This window comes from Mobula birostris, chromosome 2 (assembly GCF_030028105.1).
Source record: "Mobula birostris isolate sMobBir1 chromosome 2, sMobBir1.hap1, whole genome shotgun sequence".
Lineage (NCBI taxonomy): Eukaryota > Metazoa > Chordata > Chondrichthyes > Myliobatiformes > Myliobatidae > Mobula > Mobula birostris.
In genome coordinates this window covers 230,287,475-230,306,320 of record NC_092371.1, presented here as the reverse complement: position 1 = coordinate 230,306,320, position 18,846 = coordinate 230,287,475, and the positions used below count along the sequence as shown (strand labels likewise).

At 41.4% G+C, this 18,846-nt stretch overlaps 1 protein-coding gene across 2 annotated transcripts in view; it reads right to left on the bottom strand.

The window, feature by feature from the left end:
* tbc1d32 (TBC1 domain family, member 32) overlaps positions 1–18,846 on the bottom strand; it is a 241,352-nt gene that overhangs the window by 148,038 nt on the left and 74,468 nt on the right. For both annotated transcript variants that reach the window (XM_072279190.1, XM_072279195.1), the window contains exons 6-10: positions 18,707–18,832; positions 13,857–13,935; positions 8,674–8,777; positions 8,523–8,584; positions 8,062–8,212 (exon numbers count right to left, since the gene is read on the bottom strand). In XM_072279190.1, the coding sequence (XP_072135291.1) occupies positions 8,062–8,212; positions 8,523–8,584; positions 8,674–8,777; positions 13,857–13,935; positions 18,707–18,832 (522 nt within the window). The remainder of the gene's footprint in view (positions 1–8,061; positions 8,213–8,522; positions 8,585–8,673; positions 8,778–13,856; positions 13,936–18,706; positions 18,833–18,846) is intronic.

The window sequence follows — 18,846 nt, the reverse complement described above, 5'->3', positions numbered from 1 at the left end:
CATCAAATCAGTAGAAAGATGTGACATAGGATCGGAAGATGTTGAATCCTTGTGGGTTGAGTTAGTAAACTGCAAGGGTAAAAGGACGTTGATGGCAGTCATGTACAGGCCTCCAGGCAGTGGTTGGGAGGCGGACCACAGATTACAACAGGAAACAGAAAAGGTGTGTCAAAAGGACAATGTTATGGTAGTCATGGGAGATTTTAACTTGCAGGTGGGTTGGGAAAATCAAGTTGGTAATGGATCTCAAGAGAGTGAGTTTGTTGGATGCCTAAGAGATGGCTTCTTAGAGCAGTCTGTCCGTTGAGCCTACTAGGGGATCAGCTATACTAGATTGGGTGTTATGTAATGAACTGGAGGTGATTAGGGATCTTAAGGTAAAAGAACCCTTAGGAACCAGTGATCAAAATATCACTGAGTTCAACTTGAGATCTGACAGGGAGAAAGTAAAGTCTGATGTAGCAGTATTCCAGTGGAGTAAGGGAAATTACAGTGGTGTGAGAGAGGAGTTGGCCACAGTAAATTGGAAGGAGCTGCTGGCAGGAATGTCAGCAGAGCAGCAATGGCATGCATTTCTGGGAAAAATGAGGAATGAGCAGGTCATATGTATTCCAAATGTGAAGAAATACTCAAATGGTAAAATAGTACAACCATGGCTGACAAAGGAAGTCAAAGCTACTGTAAAAGCAAAAGAAAGGGCATACAACAAAGCAAAAATTAGTGGGAAGATAGAGGACTGGGAAGAATTTAAAAACCTGCAGAGCGCAACCAAAAAAAATCATTAGAAGGGAAAAGATGAAATATGAAAGCAAGCTAGCAAATAATATCAACGTGGATAGTAAAAGTTTTTCAAATATGTTGAAAATAAAAGAGAAATGAGAGTGGATATAGGACTGCTAGAAAATGAGGCAGGAGAAATAATAACATGGGTTAAGCAGATGCCTGATGAACTAAACGAGTATTTTGCATCAGTCTTCACTGTGGAAGACACTAGCCATATGCCTGATGTTGTAGTATGTGAAGGAAGAGAAGTGGGTGTAGTTACTATTACAAGAGAGAAGGTGCTCGAAAAGCTGAAAGATCTAAAGATACACAAGTCACCCAGACCGGAAGAACTGCACCCTAGGGTTCTGAAAGAGGTAGCATTAGAGATTGTGGTGGCATTAGAAATTATCTTTCAAAAATCATTGGACTCTGGCATGGTGCCAGAGGACTGCAGAATTACAAATGTCACTCCACTCTTTAAGAAAGGAGGAAGGCAGTAGAAAGGAAATTATAGACCAGTTAGTCTGACCTCAGTGGTTGGGAAGATGTTAGAGTCAATTGTTAAAGATGCGGTGATGAAGTACTTGGTGATACAGGACAAGATGGTAGAGTCAGCATGGTTTCCTTCAGGGAAAATCCTGCCTGAAGAACCTGTTGGAATTTTTTGAGGCGATTACAAGTAGGATCGATAAAGGGAATGCAATGGATGTTGTATTTTTGGACTTTCAGAAGGCTTTGACCAGGTGCCACACGAGGCTGCTTACCAAGTTAAGAGCCCATGGTATTACAGGAAAGTTATTAACATGGTTAGAGCATTGGCTGATTGGTAGGAGGCAGTGACAGGAAATAAAAGGATCCTTTTCCAGTTGGCTGCCAGTGACTAGTGGTGTTCCGCAGGGGCTGGTGTTGGGACCACTTCTTTTTTCTTTTTATGCTGTATATAAATGATATAGTTGATGGAATAGATGGCTTTGTTGCCAAGTTTGCAGATGATACGAAGATTAGTGGAGAGGCAGGTAGTGTTGAGGAAACAAGTAGGATGCAGAAGGACTTAGACAGATTAGGAGAATGGCCAAGAAAGTGGCAAATGGAATACAATGTTGGAAAATGTATGGTCCTGCACTTTGGTAGTAGAAATAAATGTGCGGACTATTTTCTAAATGGGGAGAAAATCAGGAATCTGAGATGCAGAGGGACTTGGGAGTCCTTGTGCAGAACACCCTTAAAGTTAACTTGCAGGTTGAGTCGGTGGTGAGAAGGCAAACACCATGTTAGCATTCATTTCAAGAGGTCTGGAATACAAGAGCAAAGATGTGATGCTGAGACTTTATAAAGCACTTGTGAGGTCTCACCTTGAGTATTGTGAAGAGTTTTGGGCCCATCATCTTAGAAAAAATGTGCTGGCATTGGAGACGGTCCAGAGGAGGTTCACAAGGATAATTCCAGGAATAAAAGGGTTATCATACAATGAACCTTTGATGTCTCTGGGTCTGTACTCACTGGAATTCAGGATGAGGGGGGATCTCATTGAAACCTTTTAAATGTTGAAAGGCCTAGATAGAGTAGATATGGAAAGGAAGTTTCCCATGGAGGGAGAGTCTAGGACAAGAGGGCACAGCTTCAGAAGAGAGGGGCATCCTTTCAAAACAGAGATGCGGAGAAATTTCTTTAGCCAAAGGGTGGTGAATTTGTGGAATTTGTTGCCACATGCAACTGTGGAGGCCAGGTCATTGGGTGTAATTAAGGCAGATAGGTTCTTGATTGGGCATGGCATCAAAGGTTACGGGGAGGCTGGGAACAGTGGTTGAGGAAGAGAAGAAAAAAGGATCAGCCATGATTGAATAGCAGAGCAACTCGAAGGACCAGATGGGCTAATTCTGCTCCTATGTCCTGTGGTCTTATGGTCTAAGTTTGCAAATGATAGAACTGCAGTGGTCTGTACCTCAAATAATGAGTGAGTGAGGCCTCCGTCGGTCAGGGTCGACCACTGATATTGCATCCTAGCTGTCTAGATACGGAAGCCTGGGTAGTATGATGTAGAGAACAAGCTCCATGTAACAAGCTCCCCCTCTTCACGCATCTGATGAACTCAAAGCAACAGCAAAGACTGATTCAGTTTGGTACCAGCAGTGTTACAGGAGTTGCCAGTTAGTGCTGAACTCATTCTAGGACTGCTTTTGAGAGCCAGCTCCAGATCTTTCACTCATGAGTTACTCCTGAAGCCTTCCCCATCAATGCGTATAACCCCAAGGAAACAAAGGTTTGAGATCAGAGTTTTCCTTCTCCTAGATAAGCTGCCAACCACAGCTGACAAGCCCCATCTGTCCAAAGTGACTGGTTTTAAGGTGCCAGTATCCTGTCTTTGCCCCTTCCCTTGTCAGTAAAAATGGTTCTGTTGCACTTAGTAGCTAAGTTATACGTGAAGACCAGGAGCTGGACTTTGATGCCAGAGGCTATTTGACGTGCACACCATTGGGAGCATTTAATAGCTAGTGGAAGCTTGTCCCCGCTACCACCCCTCTGCTATAACAACCTTAAGGAATCAAATAATGATAGGTAAGAGTACAGGATGGACACAGAGAGCCTAGTGACATGGAGGCATGATAACAATGCCCCCTTCAATGCTGGCAAAACAAGAGCTGATCATTGACTCCAGGAAGAGTGTGGTGGGGGTGGGGGGTTAACAGTGCACATGGTCTTGTTTTCATCAACAGTACTGCGGTTGAGATTAGATTAGATTATGAGGACACTCAGTCCTCGTTTATTGTCATTTAGAAATGCATGCATTAAAAATGATACTAAGTTGCTCCAGAATGATATCACAAGAAAAACACAAGACAAACCAAGACTAAAACTTACAAAACCACATCATTATAACATATAGTTACAACAGTGCAAAGCAATACCATAATCTGATAAACAGCAGACCATGGGCACGGTAAAAAAAAGTCTCAAAGTCTCAATAGCCTCAATAGCCTCATCCTCTCACGCAGGCAGCAGAAGGGAGAAACTCTCCCTGCCGTGAACCTCCAAACGCCGCAAACTTGCCGATGCAGCACCAATGGAAGCACCTGACCGCAGTGGACTCTGAGCCCGTCCAAAAACTTTGGGCTTCTGACCAGCCCCTCCGAACACCATCCTCTGCCGAGCACTTCGACCCCACCCTAGCCACCAAACAACAAGCAAAGCCAAGGGCTCGAGGCCTTTCCCTCCGGAGATTCTGGACCACACAGTAGCAGCAGCAGCGAAGCAGGCATTTCAGAAGTTTCACCAGATGTTCCTCCCTGTTCTCACTTCTGTCCCCATCAAATCAGGATTGCGCACGGCACCCTACTTGACAAATAACAAATATCACCACCGGATTGGCCGCTGCGAGCTGCGTCGCACCGCCATCTTCTCCTCCTCCTCCCTGATGCTTGACAGCTTCGTGCCTGTCTCGGTCAACTACGAAGACGCCAAAGCCGATAAAGCTCACAGGCACCTCTAATTCCTCAAGAGGACAGTCAAATTTGACATACCTCCTTTGATCCTTACCAATTTTTTTGATGCACCGCAGGAAGAAGCCTATCCAGATGCATCATGCCTTCATTTGGCAACTATCCTGCCATGATTGCCAAAACTGCAGAGAGTTACAGGCACATCTTAGCACATCATGGAAACCAGCCTTCCCTCCATGGACACCTCAGATGTTAATAGCAAATTAACATATGACTCCTCATATGTTAATGGGTAGTAATGGGGGACAAGTAATTGGCAGATTAACAATGGGTACTTTGCATCAGTCTTCACTGTGGAAGACACTAGTAGTGTGTCAGAGGTCCGTGAGTGTCAGGGAGCAGGAGTGAGTGCCACTGCAGTTACAAGGGATAAAGTGCAAGGTAAGCTCAAAAATCTTAAAGTGGTAAGTCATCTGGACAAGATGGATTATATCCCAGAGTCCCAAGAGAGGTTGCTGAAGAGATAACAGATGCATTGGTCTTGATCTTTCAAGAATCACTTGATTCTGGCATGGCCCTGGAGGACTGGAAGATTGCAAATGTCAGTCCACTCTTTAAAAAGGGAAGAAAGCAAAAGAAAGGAAATTATAAGGAAGTTAGTCTAACCTCAGTGGTTGGGGAAGCGTTGGAGTCCATTATTAAGGATGAGGTTTCAAGGTACTTGGAGACTAATGATAAAATAAGTCAAAGTCAGCATGGTTTCTGTAAAGGGAAAACTTGCCTGACAAGTCTTTGAGGAAGTAACAAGCAGGGTAGATAATGAGGAGGCAGTGGATGTTATTTACTTGGATTTTCAGAAGGCATTTGTTAAGGTGCCGCACATGAGGATGTTTAACAAGATAAAATCCTATGGTGTTACAAGAAAGATACTGGTATGGATAGAGGAATGCCTGACAGGCAGGAGGCAGCAGGTGGGAATAAAATGGGCCTTTTCTGGTTGGCTGCAAGTGACTCAGGGGTCAGAATTGGGACTGCTACTTTTCACATTGCTTGTCAATGATTTGGATAATGGAATTGATGGCTCTGTAGCAACATTTGTGGATGATACGAAGATAGGTGAGGGTTAGGTACTGCTGAGAAAGCAATGTGACTGCAGCAGGACAGACAAATTGGAAGAATGGGCAAAAAACTGGCAGCTGCAATACATGTTGGGAAATGAATGATAATGCATTCTGGTAAAAGGAACAATAGTGTGAACTATTATTTAAAAGGGCTAGAAGCTTCAAACATCAGAGGTGCAGAGGGACTTAGCAGTCTCAGTGCAAGACTCCCAGAAGGGTAATTTACAGATTGAATCTGTGGTAAAGAAGGCAAATGGAAAGTTGGCATTTATTTCAAGGAGAATAGAATATAAAAGCAAGGAGACAATGCTAAGGCTTTATAAGACACTAGTCAGGCCACACTTGGATTACTGTCAAACGTTTTGGGCCCTATATCTCAGAAAAGATGTGCTGTGATTGGTGACAGTCTAGAGGAGGTCCACAAGGATGATTCCGGGAATGAAGGAGTTAACATATGAGGAGCGCTTGGCTGCTTTGGGCCTGTACTCACTGGAATTTCGAAGAATACAGGGGGATCTCATTGAAACCTACCAAACGTTGAAAGGACCAGATAGTGTGGATGTGAAGAGGATGTTTCCTACGGTGGAGGTATCCAGAACTAGAGGGCACAGCCTCAGAACTGAGGGGCGACCTTTTAGAACAGAGGTGAGGAAGAATTTTTTTGCCAGAGAGTGGTGAATCTGTGGAATACCCTACCACAGACTGCGGCGGAGGCCAAGTCTGTGGGTATATTTAATGTGGAGGTGGTAATTTCCTAATTGGTCAGGGCATCAAAGGATATGGCAAGAAGCCAGGTGTGTAGGGTTTATTGGGATCTGCGATCAGCCATGATGGAATGGCACAGCAGACTTGATGGGCTGAATGGCCTAATTCTGCTCCTATGTCATATAGACTCTGTCTACATTTCTCATCGCCTCGGTCACGCAACCAGCGTAATCAAAGATCGCACCTACCTCTCTTCTGACACTCTTCCCCCCCCCCACCCCCACTGGGCAGAAAAGACAAAAGCCTGAAAGCACGCATCAGGGACAGGTTCTATGCCACTGTTATAACAGTTCTGAATGGTTCCTCCCTTATTGTTTTACATCATACTACCTCAGTGCACTGTTGATATGAAACTATCTGTATGAATGACATGCAAGACAATTTTTTCACTGTATCTCAGCATATGTGGCAATAATAAACCAACTTACCAATTCGATGTCAAATCCTGAGAGCTCTAATGTGCCAGGAAAGAAGACAAAATTCAGCTGCTAAAACTATGTTGGGATTTTGCTGAATACAGTGCACAAGGCCAAAGAGAAAGAGGTCAGAGTGGGAGTAGGACAGAGAATTTACCAGGGGTTCCCACCCTTTATAATGCCATGGACCTCACCATTAACCGAGGGATCCATGGACTCCAGTTTGGGAACCCCTGAATTAAACCGCCAAGCATATGCAAGATTAGTGTCATTCTTGTGGATGCTTATAATTTCACTGTTCAATAGAGCTTCGTTCAGTCTGCACTGGTGATCATGATTGTCCAGTTACCTGTCACTTCAATTCTACATTCTACTATTCCAAGACTATCAAAAGCTCATGGCAATTCAAGAACAGCATCTGATCTTCTAACTAGTCATATTACACAATCCTAGGACTTCAGGTAACCAGTCTTTATAATATATATTTAAACTAGGTCATTCTTATGAAATGTCAGTGATCGAAAACATTAAAGTGGTCTCTTTTTCCACAAATGCTGCTTAATCTAGTGAACATTTCCAACATCTTTGTTTTCTTTTCAGATTTCCAGAATCTTCAAAGATTCGTCTGTACAGTGGCTGGTGTCTCATAGTTGCTACATTGATTTTTGCACTTTCCCCCCATTATTCTCTCCTTCTCTATTCTCATTGATCTTACTGTACTTAATCTCCTCCTCCAAACATTTTGTTTGCGATGTGCAAGACTTCATCACTCTCCTGCAGCCAGCACCATCACCATGTGTCATTCAGCTTTTCTTTCCCTCTACTGGAACACAGAGATTCATTACTCCCCACACTCATTCCCATTTTCTGTAACTTTAAATGCCTTAGAGTGCAGCAAAATGAAATATCAGCTAATCCTGGTAAGTGCATTGTTGGAAGTGTCTGAGACTGAATTAAGAGTGTGTATCCTTCACAGCCTGTTTTTCTGGTGAAAATGCTCAGCTTAATAACAAACTGCCTTCTTCCCACTGCCTTTCGAATCCTGATGAGTGGTCTTGGCCCGAAATGTCAGCTGTTTATTACTTTTTATAGATACTGCCTGACCTGGTGAGCAGTTTATATGTGTTACTCTGGATTTCCAGCATCTGCAGAATCTGTAAGCTCTGTTTCTCCATTGTTTTCTAACTAATTTGACATTACGCTGCAACGTACTATGAACTCAGACCATCCTATATCAAACTAATTAGCTGGACAGAGCTGCTAAAGGATATTTTGATGTAGAAATAAAAAGCTTGCAATTAAAATGCACCCAAAAAGGAAGCTGTAATTTACAATGACCATTTCTATTAAAAAGGCAGAATAATGCAAACAAAACAAGTTCTATAAACAGTGATCAAAAGCTTGCATGGAAAAATATCCAAAAAAAGATTGTATAGACAAATTCCATTATTCTGCTGATTTATCAACGTCTTATTCCATTCAGTTTAAGTGCACTAGCATCATTTAAGGATTCACTGTCCAACATAAATAAGATTCTTATATACTTATTATTTTTACCATCCATTTCTTGAACCAGCAGGCTTTTACATCCAACAGTGCCAGGAAATAGACAGGTTCCAGTACATGGTCTGACGTGTCAGTATTAAAACTCTGTTTATGTGTTGCTGACAGTAATGACAGAGTGCTCTCCACTATCTCCTCCATAAACCTTCAGAAAAGTGAACATCAAAAATTGCAAACTACTTAGCTAAGAATCACAAATACTTGCCATGCAATATTACTCATACGTTTTTTAAAGCAACATCAAACAATACCTCCACAAGAAGAATATTCCAAGATATTTTAATTAGTCCAAATGTCTTTAGTATGATTTTATTCAGATATGATTAAGTACACTACTACCCAGTATGACAATTAATTTTAATTACAAAACCTTAAAAATTAATTTACATTTTAGTCATGACTTAAAATGCCTCCCAATTCTTCTGAAACTCAATTATCATAGTGTTAAAATATACTTCTCTGGATGACGAATCCAGAAGGATGGAACTTCTTTCTGAAACTCATTAAGAAGACGAAACTGTAAGAAAGTAAGTTAAGGTTAATTTAAAAACCTCAACATTAATACAACCATAAAACACAAGGGCTTCAATTTGCATCAAATGTTACCTTTTTAAGCATCTGTATAACATCAGGATTTGTTATATCCATACTAACAGAAAGAGTGGGAAATGAACATTGATGCGAAGTAAAGCAGGACTCCAAATGCTTAGCTACAAGAAAACAGATACAAGTGTAACATACATATTACAAAGAAAATTCTATGTTTGAAGCAAATTATCAAAATGTAAGATACTGCATACTTGCAGATAAATAGTGGTAAATCAATTTTTATTTAAGTTATAAGTTATAAATAAGAAGTTAGGGAAAATGCTACCAAAGGCCATTAAATTGAGGAGGCTAATGATTTGCTAAAAAGCAGAGAAAGTAGGATTCAACCATCTAAAGTATACAAAAGTTGTAGTAAACCAAATAACAAATTTCATGACACATGCCGGTGATAAAAACCTGATTCTGATTCTGATGACTTACTCATAAAATATCCTAATTTAAAATAGATTGGATCAGGCCAGCTGTAAAACTGAATGAAGTCCAGACATGGAGTACAGATATCTTGGAAAGGTGCAGGGATGGAAGCAATTTCTGAATAGCATGGTAGCACAGCAACTTATATTGTGCTTCACAGATTGAAGGATCCAATACGACCCTGAACTCAGTGTTGCCTGCGGAGTTTGCACACTACCAGTGAGCACTTTACCTCACACATTTCAAAGTGCTGTTAAGTTTACAGTCTACTGAAAAATGTCCCTCAGCATAGAAACAAAAATGGCAAAAAGATGCAATGAAGAGCTAATGGACATGTCAGACAAAGTTAGCACAGGGATACAGTGACATAATGTAAAAGGAAATGGTAAATGTGAGAAGTTCTGCTGATGCTGGAAATCCAAAACAACACATACAAAATGCTGGAGGAACTCAGCAGATCAAGCAGCATCCATAGAAATGAACAAACAATTGATGTTTCTGGCCGAGACCCTTCTTCAGGACTGGAAAGGAAGGGGGAAGATGCCAGAATGAAAAGGTCGGGGAAAAGGGAAGAAGAATAACTAAAAGGTAACAGGTGAAGCCAGGTGGGTAAGAAATGTAAAGAGCTGAAGGGGAAAGAATTTTATAGGGGAGACAGTGGATCATGGGAGAAAAGGGGAGGGGAGGGGCACCAAGCAGGGGGAGTGACAGGCAGGTGGAAAAAAAAGTAAGAGGCCAGATTGGGGAATAGAAGAGGGGAGGGAAAGGGATTTTTTTTTAACCAGAAGGAGAAATCAATATTCATACCATCAGGTTGGAGGCAACCTAGACGGAATGCAAGGTTTTGCTCTTCCACCTTGAAGATGGCCTCATCGTGGCACAAGAGGAGGCCATGTACCAACATGTCGGAATGGGAATGTGAACCTGAATTGGAATGTTTGGCCACCAGGAAATTCTACTTTTGGTGGATGGAGTAGAGGTGCTTGACAAAGCAGTCCCCCAATTTACCATAGGCCTCACTAATGTAGAGCAGTGGTCCCCAACCTCCGGGCCGCGTACCGATACATTGCCGTGAAGAATGCAGCGACGCAGCGGTAGTTGGAAAGCAGCCAGCACATCTTTAAGAAAAAAGCCGAAATAAACAAGCTAATTAATTAGGTGCCGCCCGGCACGTAAATGTCGGCCCAGATTGCGGCAATGTATCGGTCCGCAGCCCGGAGGTTGGGGTTGCATCGGGAGCACCAGATACAATAGACTATGTCAGCAGATTTGCAGGTAAAGTGTTCCCTCAGCTGGAAGGACTATTTAGGGCCCTGAAAGCAGGTGAGGGAGGAGGTGAATGGGCAGGTGTAGCACTTTGGTCATTTGCAGGGATAGTTTCTGGGATGGAGATTAGTGGAGAGGGACAAACAGAGAGGGAATCACAGAGGGAGCGATTCTCGCAGAAATGGAAAGTGAGGGTACGGTAAGGATATGGTTAGTGTTAGGATCCCTTTAGAGATAGCGGAAGTTGCAGAGGATGACGTGTTGGATGTGGAGACTCACGGAGTTGGAGGTAAGGACAAGAGAAACTCCATCACTGTTAAGCCACTAGGAAGATGAGGGTGAGTGTGGATGTTCAGGAAGTGAACAAGGTGTGGGTAAAGGCAGCCTCAATAGTGGAGTAGGGGAAGCCTCGTTATTTGAAAAGAGGACATTGATGGCAGAGTATAGCATTAATGGTAAGACTCTTGGTAGTGTGAAGGATCAGAGGGATCTTGGGGTCCAAGTCCATAGGACGCTCAAGGCAGCTACGCAGGTTGACTCTGTGGTTAAGAAGGCATACGGTGAACTGGCGTTCATTAATTGTGGAATTGAATTTAGGAGCCAAGAGGTAATGTTGCAGCTACATAGGACCCTGGTCAGACCCCACTTGGGAGTACTGTGCTCTGTTCTGGTCACCTCACTGCAGAAAGGATGTGGAAGCCATAGGAAGGGTGCAGAGGAGATTTACAGGGATGTTGCCTGGATTGGGGAGCATGCCTTATGAGAACTGGTTGAGTGAACTCGGCCTTTTCTCCTTGGAGCAACGGAGGATGAGAGGTGACCTGATAGAGGTGTATAAGATGATGAGAGGCATTGATCGTGTGGATAGTCAGAGGCCTTTCCTAGGGCTGAAATGGTTGCCACAAGAGGACACAGGTTTAAGGTGCTGGGGAGTAGATACAGAGGAGATGACAGCGGTAAGTTTTTTTACTCAGAGTAGTGAGTGCGTGGAATGGGCTGCCGGCAACGGTGGTGGAGGTGAATACGATAGGGTCTTTTAAGAGACTTTTGGATAGGTACATGGAGCTTAGAAAAATAGAGGGCTATAGGTAAGCCTAGTAATTTTTAAGGTAGGGACATGTTCGGCACAACTTTGTGGGCCGAAGGGCCCGTACTGTGCTGTAGGTTTACTATGTTTCTATGCTGATGTCCTCGTAAAGAAAGCGACATCCTGGGAAATGGGATTGATGTGATTGCTCCATCTGGCATGACACAAATGGGGCAAAAGTCCTCCTTCTATGTCCTATGTCATAGCAAGTGAAAACAAAAGGTAAGAAAGAGGCCTTAAAGAGATCTGAAAATGGCACTCGAGATTTTTACAAAGGTGACGTTACTTACCTTAGAACAAATGAAAGAAAGTGAAATGAAAAATTACAGGACCTAATGCGAGTTAGAACATGATGCTTTAGTTAATTGCATGTCTGAGGAGAGCAATCAGGAGTGTATAAGAACAGTTAAATCTGAAAGTAATAAAAACAAGGATAATATTTTTAATTGTAGGTAAGTTAAGGCAGTGGAACAGTAGTAGACATTGTTACAGAGGTAAAATAAATGGCCTTCATAATGTCATATTGTAGATATGTCAGTGGTTATCATCCCAGGCAATGCTCCGTCTAGTTTTTTTTCACAGCTTCACAGGCCAACCATTGTTCTGAGCAGGAAACTTTTACATCCCTGAAAACTGTCTGGCACTTTATATTGACATTATATAAAAGAAAGTTCCAGCTGTGTGGCAAGAAAGGCTATATGCGTAGGAACATTTTAGTTACTGCAAAGCTTAGAGAGAACAGTGATCCAAGAATTAATTGTGATAAGGTTCCAAACAGTCTGGTTCAGCCTCTGATTTGTCTCAGGAAGATGCTCATGCATGGAGTTGAGGTACTTTTTATAATGGGTGCCGAAGATAATCGATCTGACTTCCTGATTATTGTTAGGAGTGATGTTTTGCTTATCCAGAACTGATTGCCGGATGAACAGTTTGACAATTTTCTCCACTTGCTCCACCATGGTGAATTAGTTTAATGACTGCTTAGCCCACTGCTCTACTTTCTATATACACAAGACTGTGTGACTAGGCATAGCTCAAATACCATCTATAAATTTGCTAACGATACAACCATTTTTGGTAGAATCTTAGGTGACCATGAGAGGGCGTACAGGAGTGGGATATGCCAACTAGTGGGGTGGCGCTGCAGCAACAGCCTGGCACTCAACGTCAGTAACACGGAAGAGCTGAATGTGGACCTCAGGAAGGGTAAGACAAAGGAACACATACCCATCCTCATACAGGGATCAGAAGTGGAGAGAGTGAGAAGCTTCAAGTTCCCAAATACACTCAAAAACTTCCATAGTTATACCGTGGAGAGCATTCTGACAGGATGCATCACCATCTGGTATAGAGGGGCTACTGCACAGGACTGAAAGAAGCTGCAGAAGGTTGTCAATCTAGTCATCTCCATCTTGGTTACTAGCCTACAAAGCACCCAGGACAACTTTAGGGAGCGGTATCTCAAAAAGGCAGCATCCATTATTCAGGACCTCCAGCACCCAAGGCATGCCCTTTTCTCACTGTTATTATCAGCTAGGAGGTACAGAAGCCTGAAGGCACACACTCGGGAACAGCTTCTTCCCCTCTGCCATCCGATTCCTAAATGGACATTGAATCTTTGGACACTACCTCATTTTTTTTAATATACATTATTTCTGTATTTGCAAGCATTTTTAAATCTATCCAATATACGTAATTGATTTACTTGTTTATTTATTTTTATTTTATTTATAATTTTTTTTCTCTCTGCTAGATTATGTATTGCATTAAACTGCTGCTGCTAAGTTAACAAATTTCACGTCACATGCTGGTGATAATAAACCTGATTCTGATTCTGATGAATTGGTCAGATAGTAGACATAGGTTTGCTGCAATGCAGTTGAATTTCTAGCCCAGGGTTAATTTCTGCATACGTGATCATGGCTCTAACCTCAACATAACTAATAACAATGTATGTTTTCAATTTATAAAATGTGTGATAAGCAAATCATGACATTGTGCAGCAGTTTCAAATAGTAGGTTAATTAAAAATTATCTGCATTTACAATAAAATAATTAATTAATTACAGCAAACAACCTTAAATTAATCCACTTATGTAAACTACCAAATTGGAACCAAACAGCAAAAATGAAAAATGTTGTTGTCTTCATTTCCAATTCAGTTTAGCTTCAAATGTTACAGTAGTTTTGTGATATTGCTGTATTAGTTCATTGACATTAAATTGGTTTGTATTTGATTTCAAGGAGCAACTCCATGAAATATATACAATAATGCCAGATTGGATACTTTTCTGTTTATACATATTAAAATGTTTTAAAAATATTACAGCATCTTCTCAACTAGCCACAAATATCTTATTATTTTTAGTAGTGATCCATTTTCTCAAAAACTTGCAAGTAAATTCTATCATACCCAGGCTTGTGTAGATTTCTCTTGAAATACTGAATGTTGATGATGAAAATGCTTTTGCATAGAATCGAAGGCCTTTATCCTGAAGGAAATGAGTATAGAATATTAGGTATTATTTTTAATTTCATTGCCATTCTCCACATTCAATACATATACCATTTACCTTGTAAAACTGAATATTCAATTTATTTTTCAGCACTGAACAAATAAAAAAGGTGAACTCTCTCAATTTAAAAACGTGGGCTGAGAAATTTGCATCATATTTCTTACATTACAATGTCAACAGTCACCTCTATTGCACTTCAAAAAAATTTTGAACAAATAAAATCAAATTATTTAGTCTCTATTTCAAAACTCTAAGCTTTATTGTGTAATGGTGTTTTGCTTCAGAGACAGCAGGCATTTTCTATATTACCAGTATATTCCCACATGAATGGCAGGAAGGCAAAAGAAAGGAAATTATAGGCCAGTTAGCCTAACCTCAGTGGTTGGCAAAGTGTTGGAGTCTATTATTAAGGATGAGGTTTCGGGGAACTTGAAGACAAATGATAAAATAAGTCAAAGTCAGCATGGTTTCTGCAAAGGGAAATCTTGCCTGACAAATCTGTTAGTTCTTCGAGGAAGTAACAAGCAGGGTAGGCAAAGGAGAGGCAGTGGATGTCATTTACTTGCATTTTCAGAAGGCATTTGATAACGTGCCACACATGAGGCTGCTTAACAAGATAAAATCCATTGGTGTTACAGGAAAGATACTGTTATGGATAGAGGATTAGCTGACAGGCAGGAGGCAGTGAGTGGGAGTAAAGGGGACCTTTTCTGGTTGGCTGCCAGTGACTCGTGGCGTTCCTCAGGGGTCAGTATTAGAACCACTACTTTTCACATTGCTTATCAATGATTTAGATAATGGAATTGATGGATTTGTAGAAAAGTTTGTGGATGATACAAAGCTAGGTGAAGGGGTAGGTAGTGCTGAGGAAGCAATGTGATTGCAGCAGAACTTGAGACAAATTGGAAAAATGGACAAAAGAGTGGTAGCTGGAATACAGTATTGGGAAATGAACCATAATGTATCTTGGTAAACAGAACAATAGTGTGGACTATTATCTAAACGGGGAGAAGGTTTAAACAGAGGTGCAGAAGGACTTGAGAGTCCTTGTGCAAGACTCCCAGAAGGTCAATTTACAGGTTGAGTCTGTAGTAAAGAAGGCAAATGTACATAAAAGCAAAGAGATAAAGCTGAAGCTTTATAAGACACGAGTCAGGCCGCACTTGGAGTATTGTCAACATATCTCAGAAAGAATGTCTGTCATTGGAGAGAGTCCAGAGAAGATTCACGAGGATGACTCATGGGAATGAAGAGGTTAACATATGAGGAGTGTTTGACAGCTTTGGGCCTGTACTCACTGGAATTTCAAAAAATGCAGGGGGATCTCATTGAAACCTACCGAATGTTAAAAGGACTAGATAAGGTGGATGCATAGAGGATGTTTCCTGTGGTGAGGGTATCCAGAACTCGAAGGCACAGCCTCAAAATTGAGGGGCGACCTTTTAGAACAGAAATGAGGAGGAATTTTTCTCACCAGAGAGTGGTGAAAGCAGGTGTACGTGGTTGAGTGGGATCTGGGATGAGCCATGATGGAATGGCAGAGCAAACTCGATGAGCTGAATGGCCTAATTCAGCTCCTATGTCTTATGGTCTTATGGTGACAGTACAACCAAGCACTACCTATAATAATAAACAAGTGTGTGCGCCTTTCCCTTTGTCAAATTTAGGGCCACCCTCACTCAGAAATCTCTTCTGAACATCCTTTAGTCTGCCTCTGTTGAGATTATACCTCATGGCAGTTTACTGGTCACTGCTGGCCTGAGAGGGTAACCTACAATTTTTGAGAAATATAACTCTTAAGCACTGATGCAGTGCTGATATTCATAGAACGAACTATAGCCTTTACATATACCTCATTATCAGTAATATCTACCTCACCTCTTTTTCCCCCTAATGACCATGAAATCAGTTCCCCTTGGAGTTTTCCTCTGGCATTTCTATCCGCTAGTTCTGAGCAGCAACCTAATGAAAGCTCCTTCAGTTCTGACAACTGGAATCACTCTTAGGATTGGCTTACCCCAGAATTTTTTAAGCAGACAGTAACGTCAATGACCAAAGGACAGATTTGTCCGGCCCTTTAATGTTTAGTTTGTGTCTTTGGCATTACTAGAAATTTATATCAGCTATGCTTTTCAGATTAAATATTATTGAAAATCTCACCAGATACAAAGTTTCAATATTACACAAACAGGAGAAAATCTGCAGATGCTAGAAATCCAAAGCAACACACACAAAATGCCGGAGGAAATCAGTAGGCCAGGCAGTATCTATGGAAGAGAGTAAATAGTTGACATTTCGGGCCAAGGCCCTTCTTCAGGACTGGAAAGGAAGGGGGAAGGAGTCAGACTAGGAAGGTGCAGGAGGAGAGGAAAAAGTACAAGGTGGTAGGCGATAGGTGAAACCGGGAGGGGTGAGGGGATGGTGTAAAGAGCCGGGAAGTTGACAGGTGAAAGATTTAAATAGCTAGAGAAGGAGGAATCTGATAGGAGAGGATAGAAGACTATGGAAGAAAGTGTATAGTGAGGAGCACCAGAGGGAAGAGGTGGGCAGGTGAGGAGATAAGGTGAGAGAGGGAAACAGGAATGGGGAATGGTGAAAGTGGGGGCAGGGGGCATAAACAGTGGAACTTTGAGAAATCGGTGTTAATGCTATCAGGTTGGAGGCTACCCAGACAGAATATAAAAAGAAGAAGCCATGGACTGACATGTTGGAAAGAGATTGGGAAGTAAGACTGATATGTGTGGCCACCTGCTTTTGGTGGTAGTTGGAGTGAAGGTGCTTGATGAAATGTGCTCCCTATCCACGTCGGGTCTCACCGATATATAGGAGGCCAAATCAGGAGCACCGAAGACATTACATGACTCCAACAAAGCCGCAGGTGAAGTGTCACCTCACCTGGAAGGACTGCCTGGGGCCCTGAACAATAGTGAGGGAGGAGGTGTAGCAGCAAGTTTGGGTTTTCTGTATTCTGTGGCTATCTGGAGAAGACAAATTTTGGAGATGTATTCTGCATACATACTTTGATGATAAAATGAACCTTTGAACCTTTAGAGGTGTCAGAAATGGACCAAGTATACTTGAGGACAGGGCGGAATTTGGAGGCAAAGTTCACGAAATCGATGAGCTCAGCATAGGTACAGGAAACAGCACCAAGGCAGTCGGCAATGTAGCATAGGAAGAGTTGGGGTGTGATGCCGGCGCAGGCTAAGAACATGGACTGTTCCACATAGCCGACAAAAAAGCAGGCATACTGGGACCCATGTAAGTGCCCATGGCTATTCCTTTGGTTTGAAGGAATTAGGAGGAGCCAAAGGAGAAATTGTTAAGGGTTAAGGAAATAGTGAATATTACACTATTTTTGACAAGATTTGGGCTAAGAACAGCTGCAAAATGTCTTGCTCTAGTCAGTCCAATGTTACTTAATGACCAGCATTAATCTTTCAGAAAGGCGCACAAAATGTGGCATTGTGTAAATCAGTTTGTAGTTTTGGAGCACTTAAAAAAACCAATGAGTTATAGTGTATAGTATCAAGAGCTTAAAAAACAGTAGTTTTGCTCTTAATACACTACACAAAGTACAAAGAGACAATTTTCCTTTCATTCAGGTTACCAGAGAAATTTTGCCAAATGCAAATAATTTTTTACTTTAAGTTAAAAATCAATGAACTTGGAATCTGAATAAATAGCATAACATGTTTGAGGAACTCACGTCAAGAATTATCTTTGGAAGGGGAAACAGCATTAGCATTTCAAGATCAAAATTAAAATTTCAAGAGAACAGGGAAAGTGATGTAATAAATTAGTTTCAAATTGCAAAGAGGGTAGGGGAGGAATGGATGCACAAAGGAACTAGCTCCAATAATGCATCATTCATATGATAGAAATATAGAGGAGGGGAGGGAGAAAAGAGAATGCAAACAAAGAAACATGCTGAAGCTGTGAAGCTGTAAAACCAAAATGTGAAGGCTGCTGATACAGATTTGTAAGATCAACCTAGTTTTTCAGTTTTTCACTCTTCACAGACAATTCTAGAAAGCTAACTTCCTTTCCTTAAATTTAACATCGCTTCAGATTTTTTTTCTCTGATTCCTCTCATTTATCTATTTATGAGATGGTTCTATAAACCTTGGATCATACAAAACCACCCTTCCCCGACCTTTCTGCAATTCGAAATTAATTTGCATTCTTACTTCCTAAGTTCTGACGAAACCTGAAATGTTAAACTGGCTTTGTAGACGCTGCCTGACTTGCAGGGTGTTTCAAGTATTTTGATTTTAAATATTAATTTTATATTCTAGCCTAGTACACGCCCACCTCAGAAACCTTATTGTTATGTCATCTGACTTTGTACTGGACCCATAGATAGAACACAACCTCTAACCATTTGTTAGCCACTCAATGGATTCCACTGTCCATCCTGTTGCCACAAGACAGCAGAAGAATAAGTTTTTAAAGTGCCAATATGTACTCATGATGCCACATACAGTATTTGTAACGCTTTGCACAAATCCAATTTTCTTTAACACTTACAATACTTTTGAAAATGCAAGGTTACAACATCTAAAACACTTTTAGCAAAATGGCTATGGCCCAAATATATTCTGTTATTTTCTACAATAGACAACAAAAGGGAGCAATTAATCAGTTAATGCAAACAGTTACTTTAAGAAAATCGTAAAATAGTTCCCAACCAAGTAGTAACTTCCAGTGTTTAGTAAATTCTAAGGGTTTAGTTTTAACTTATTACACTCAGCGTAGGATCTGGATCTGAAAGAGCTGCTGCAAGGTATTTGCAGAGAGTTCCCCAGTATTCACTGTTCAATACGTCAGATGGAGGAGCACAGCACAGGGTGTGCAAAGCATCTTGTCGAACCTTAAAAAGAAAGC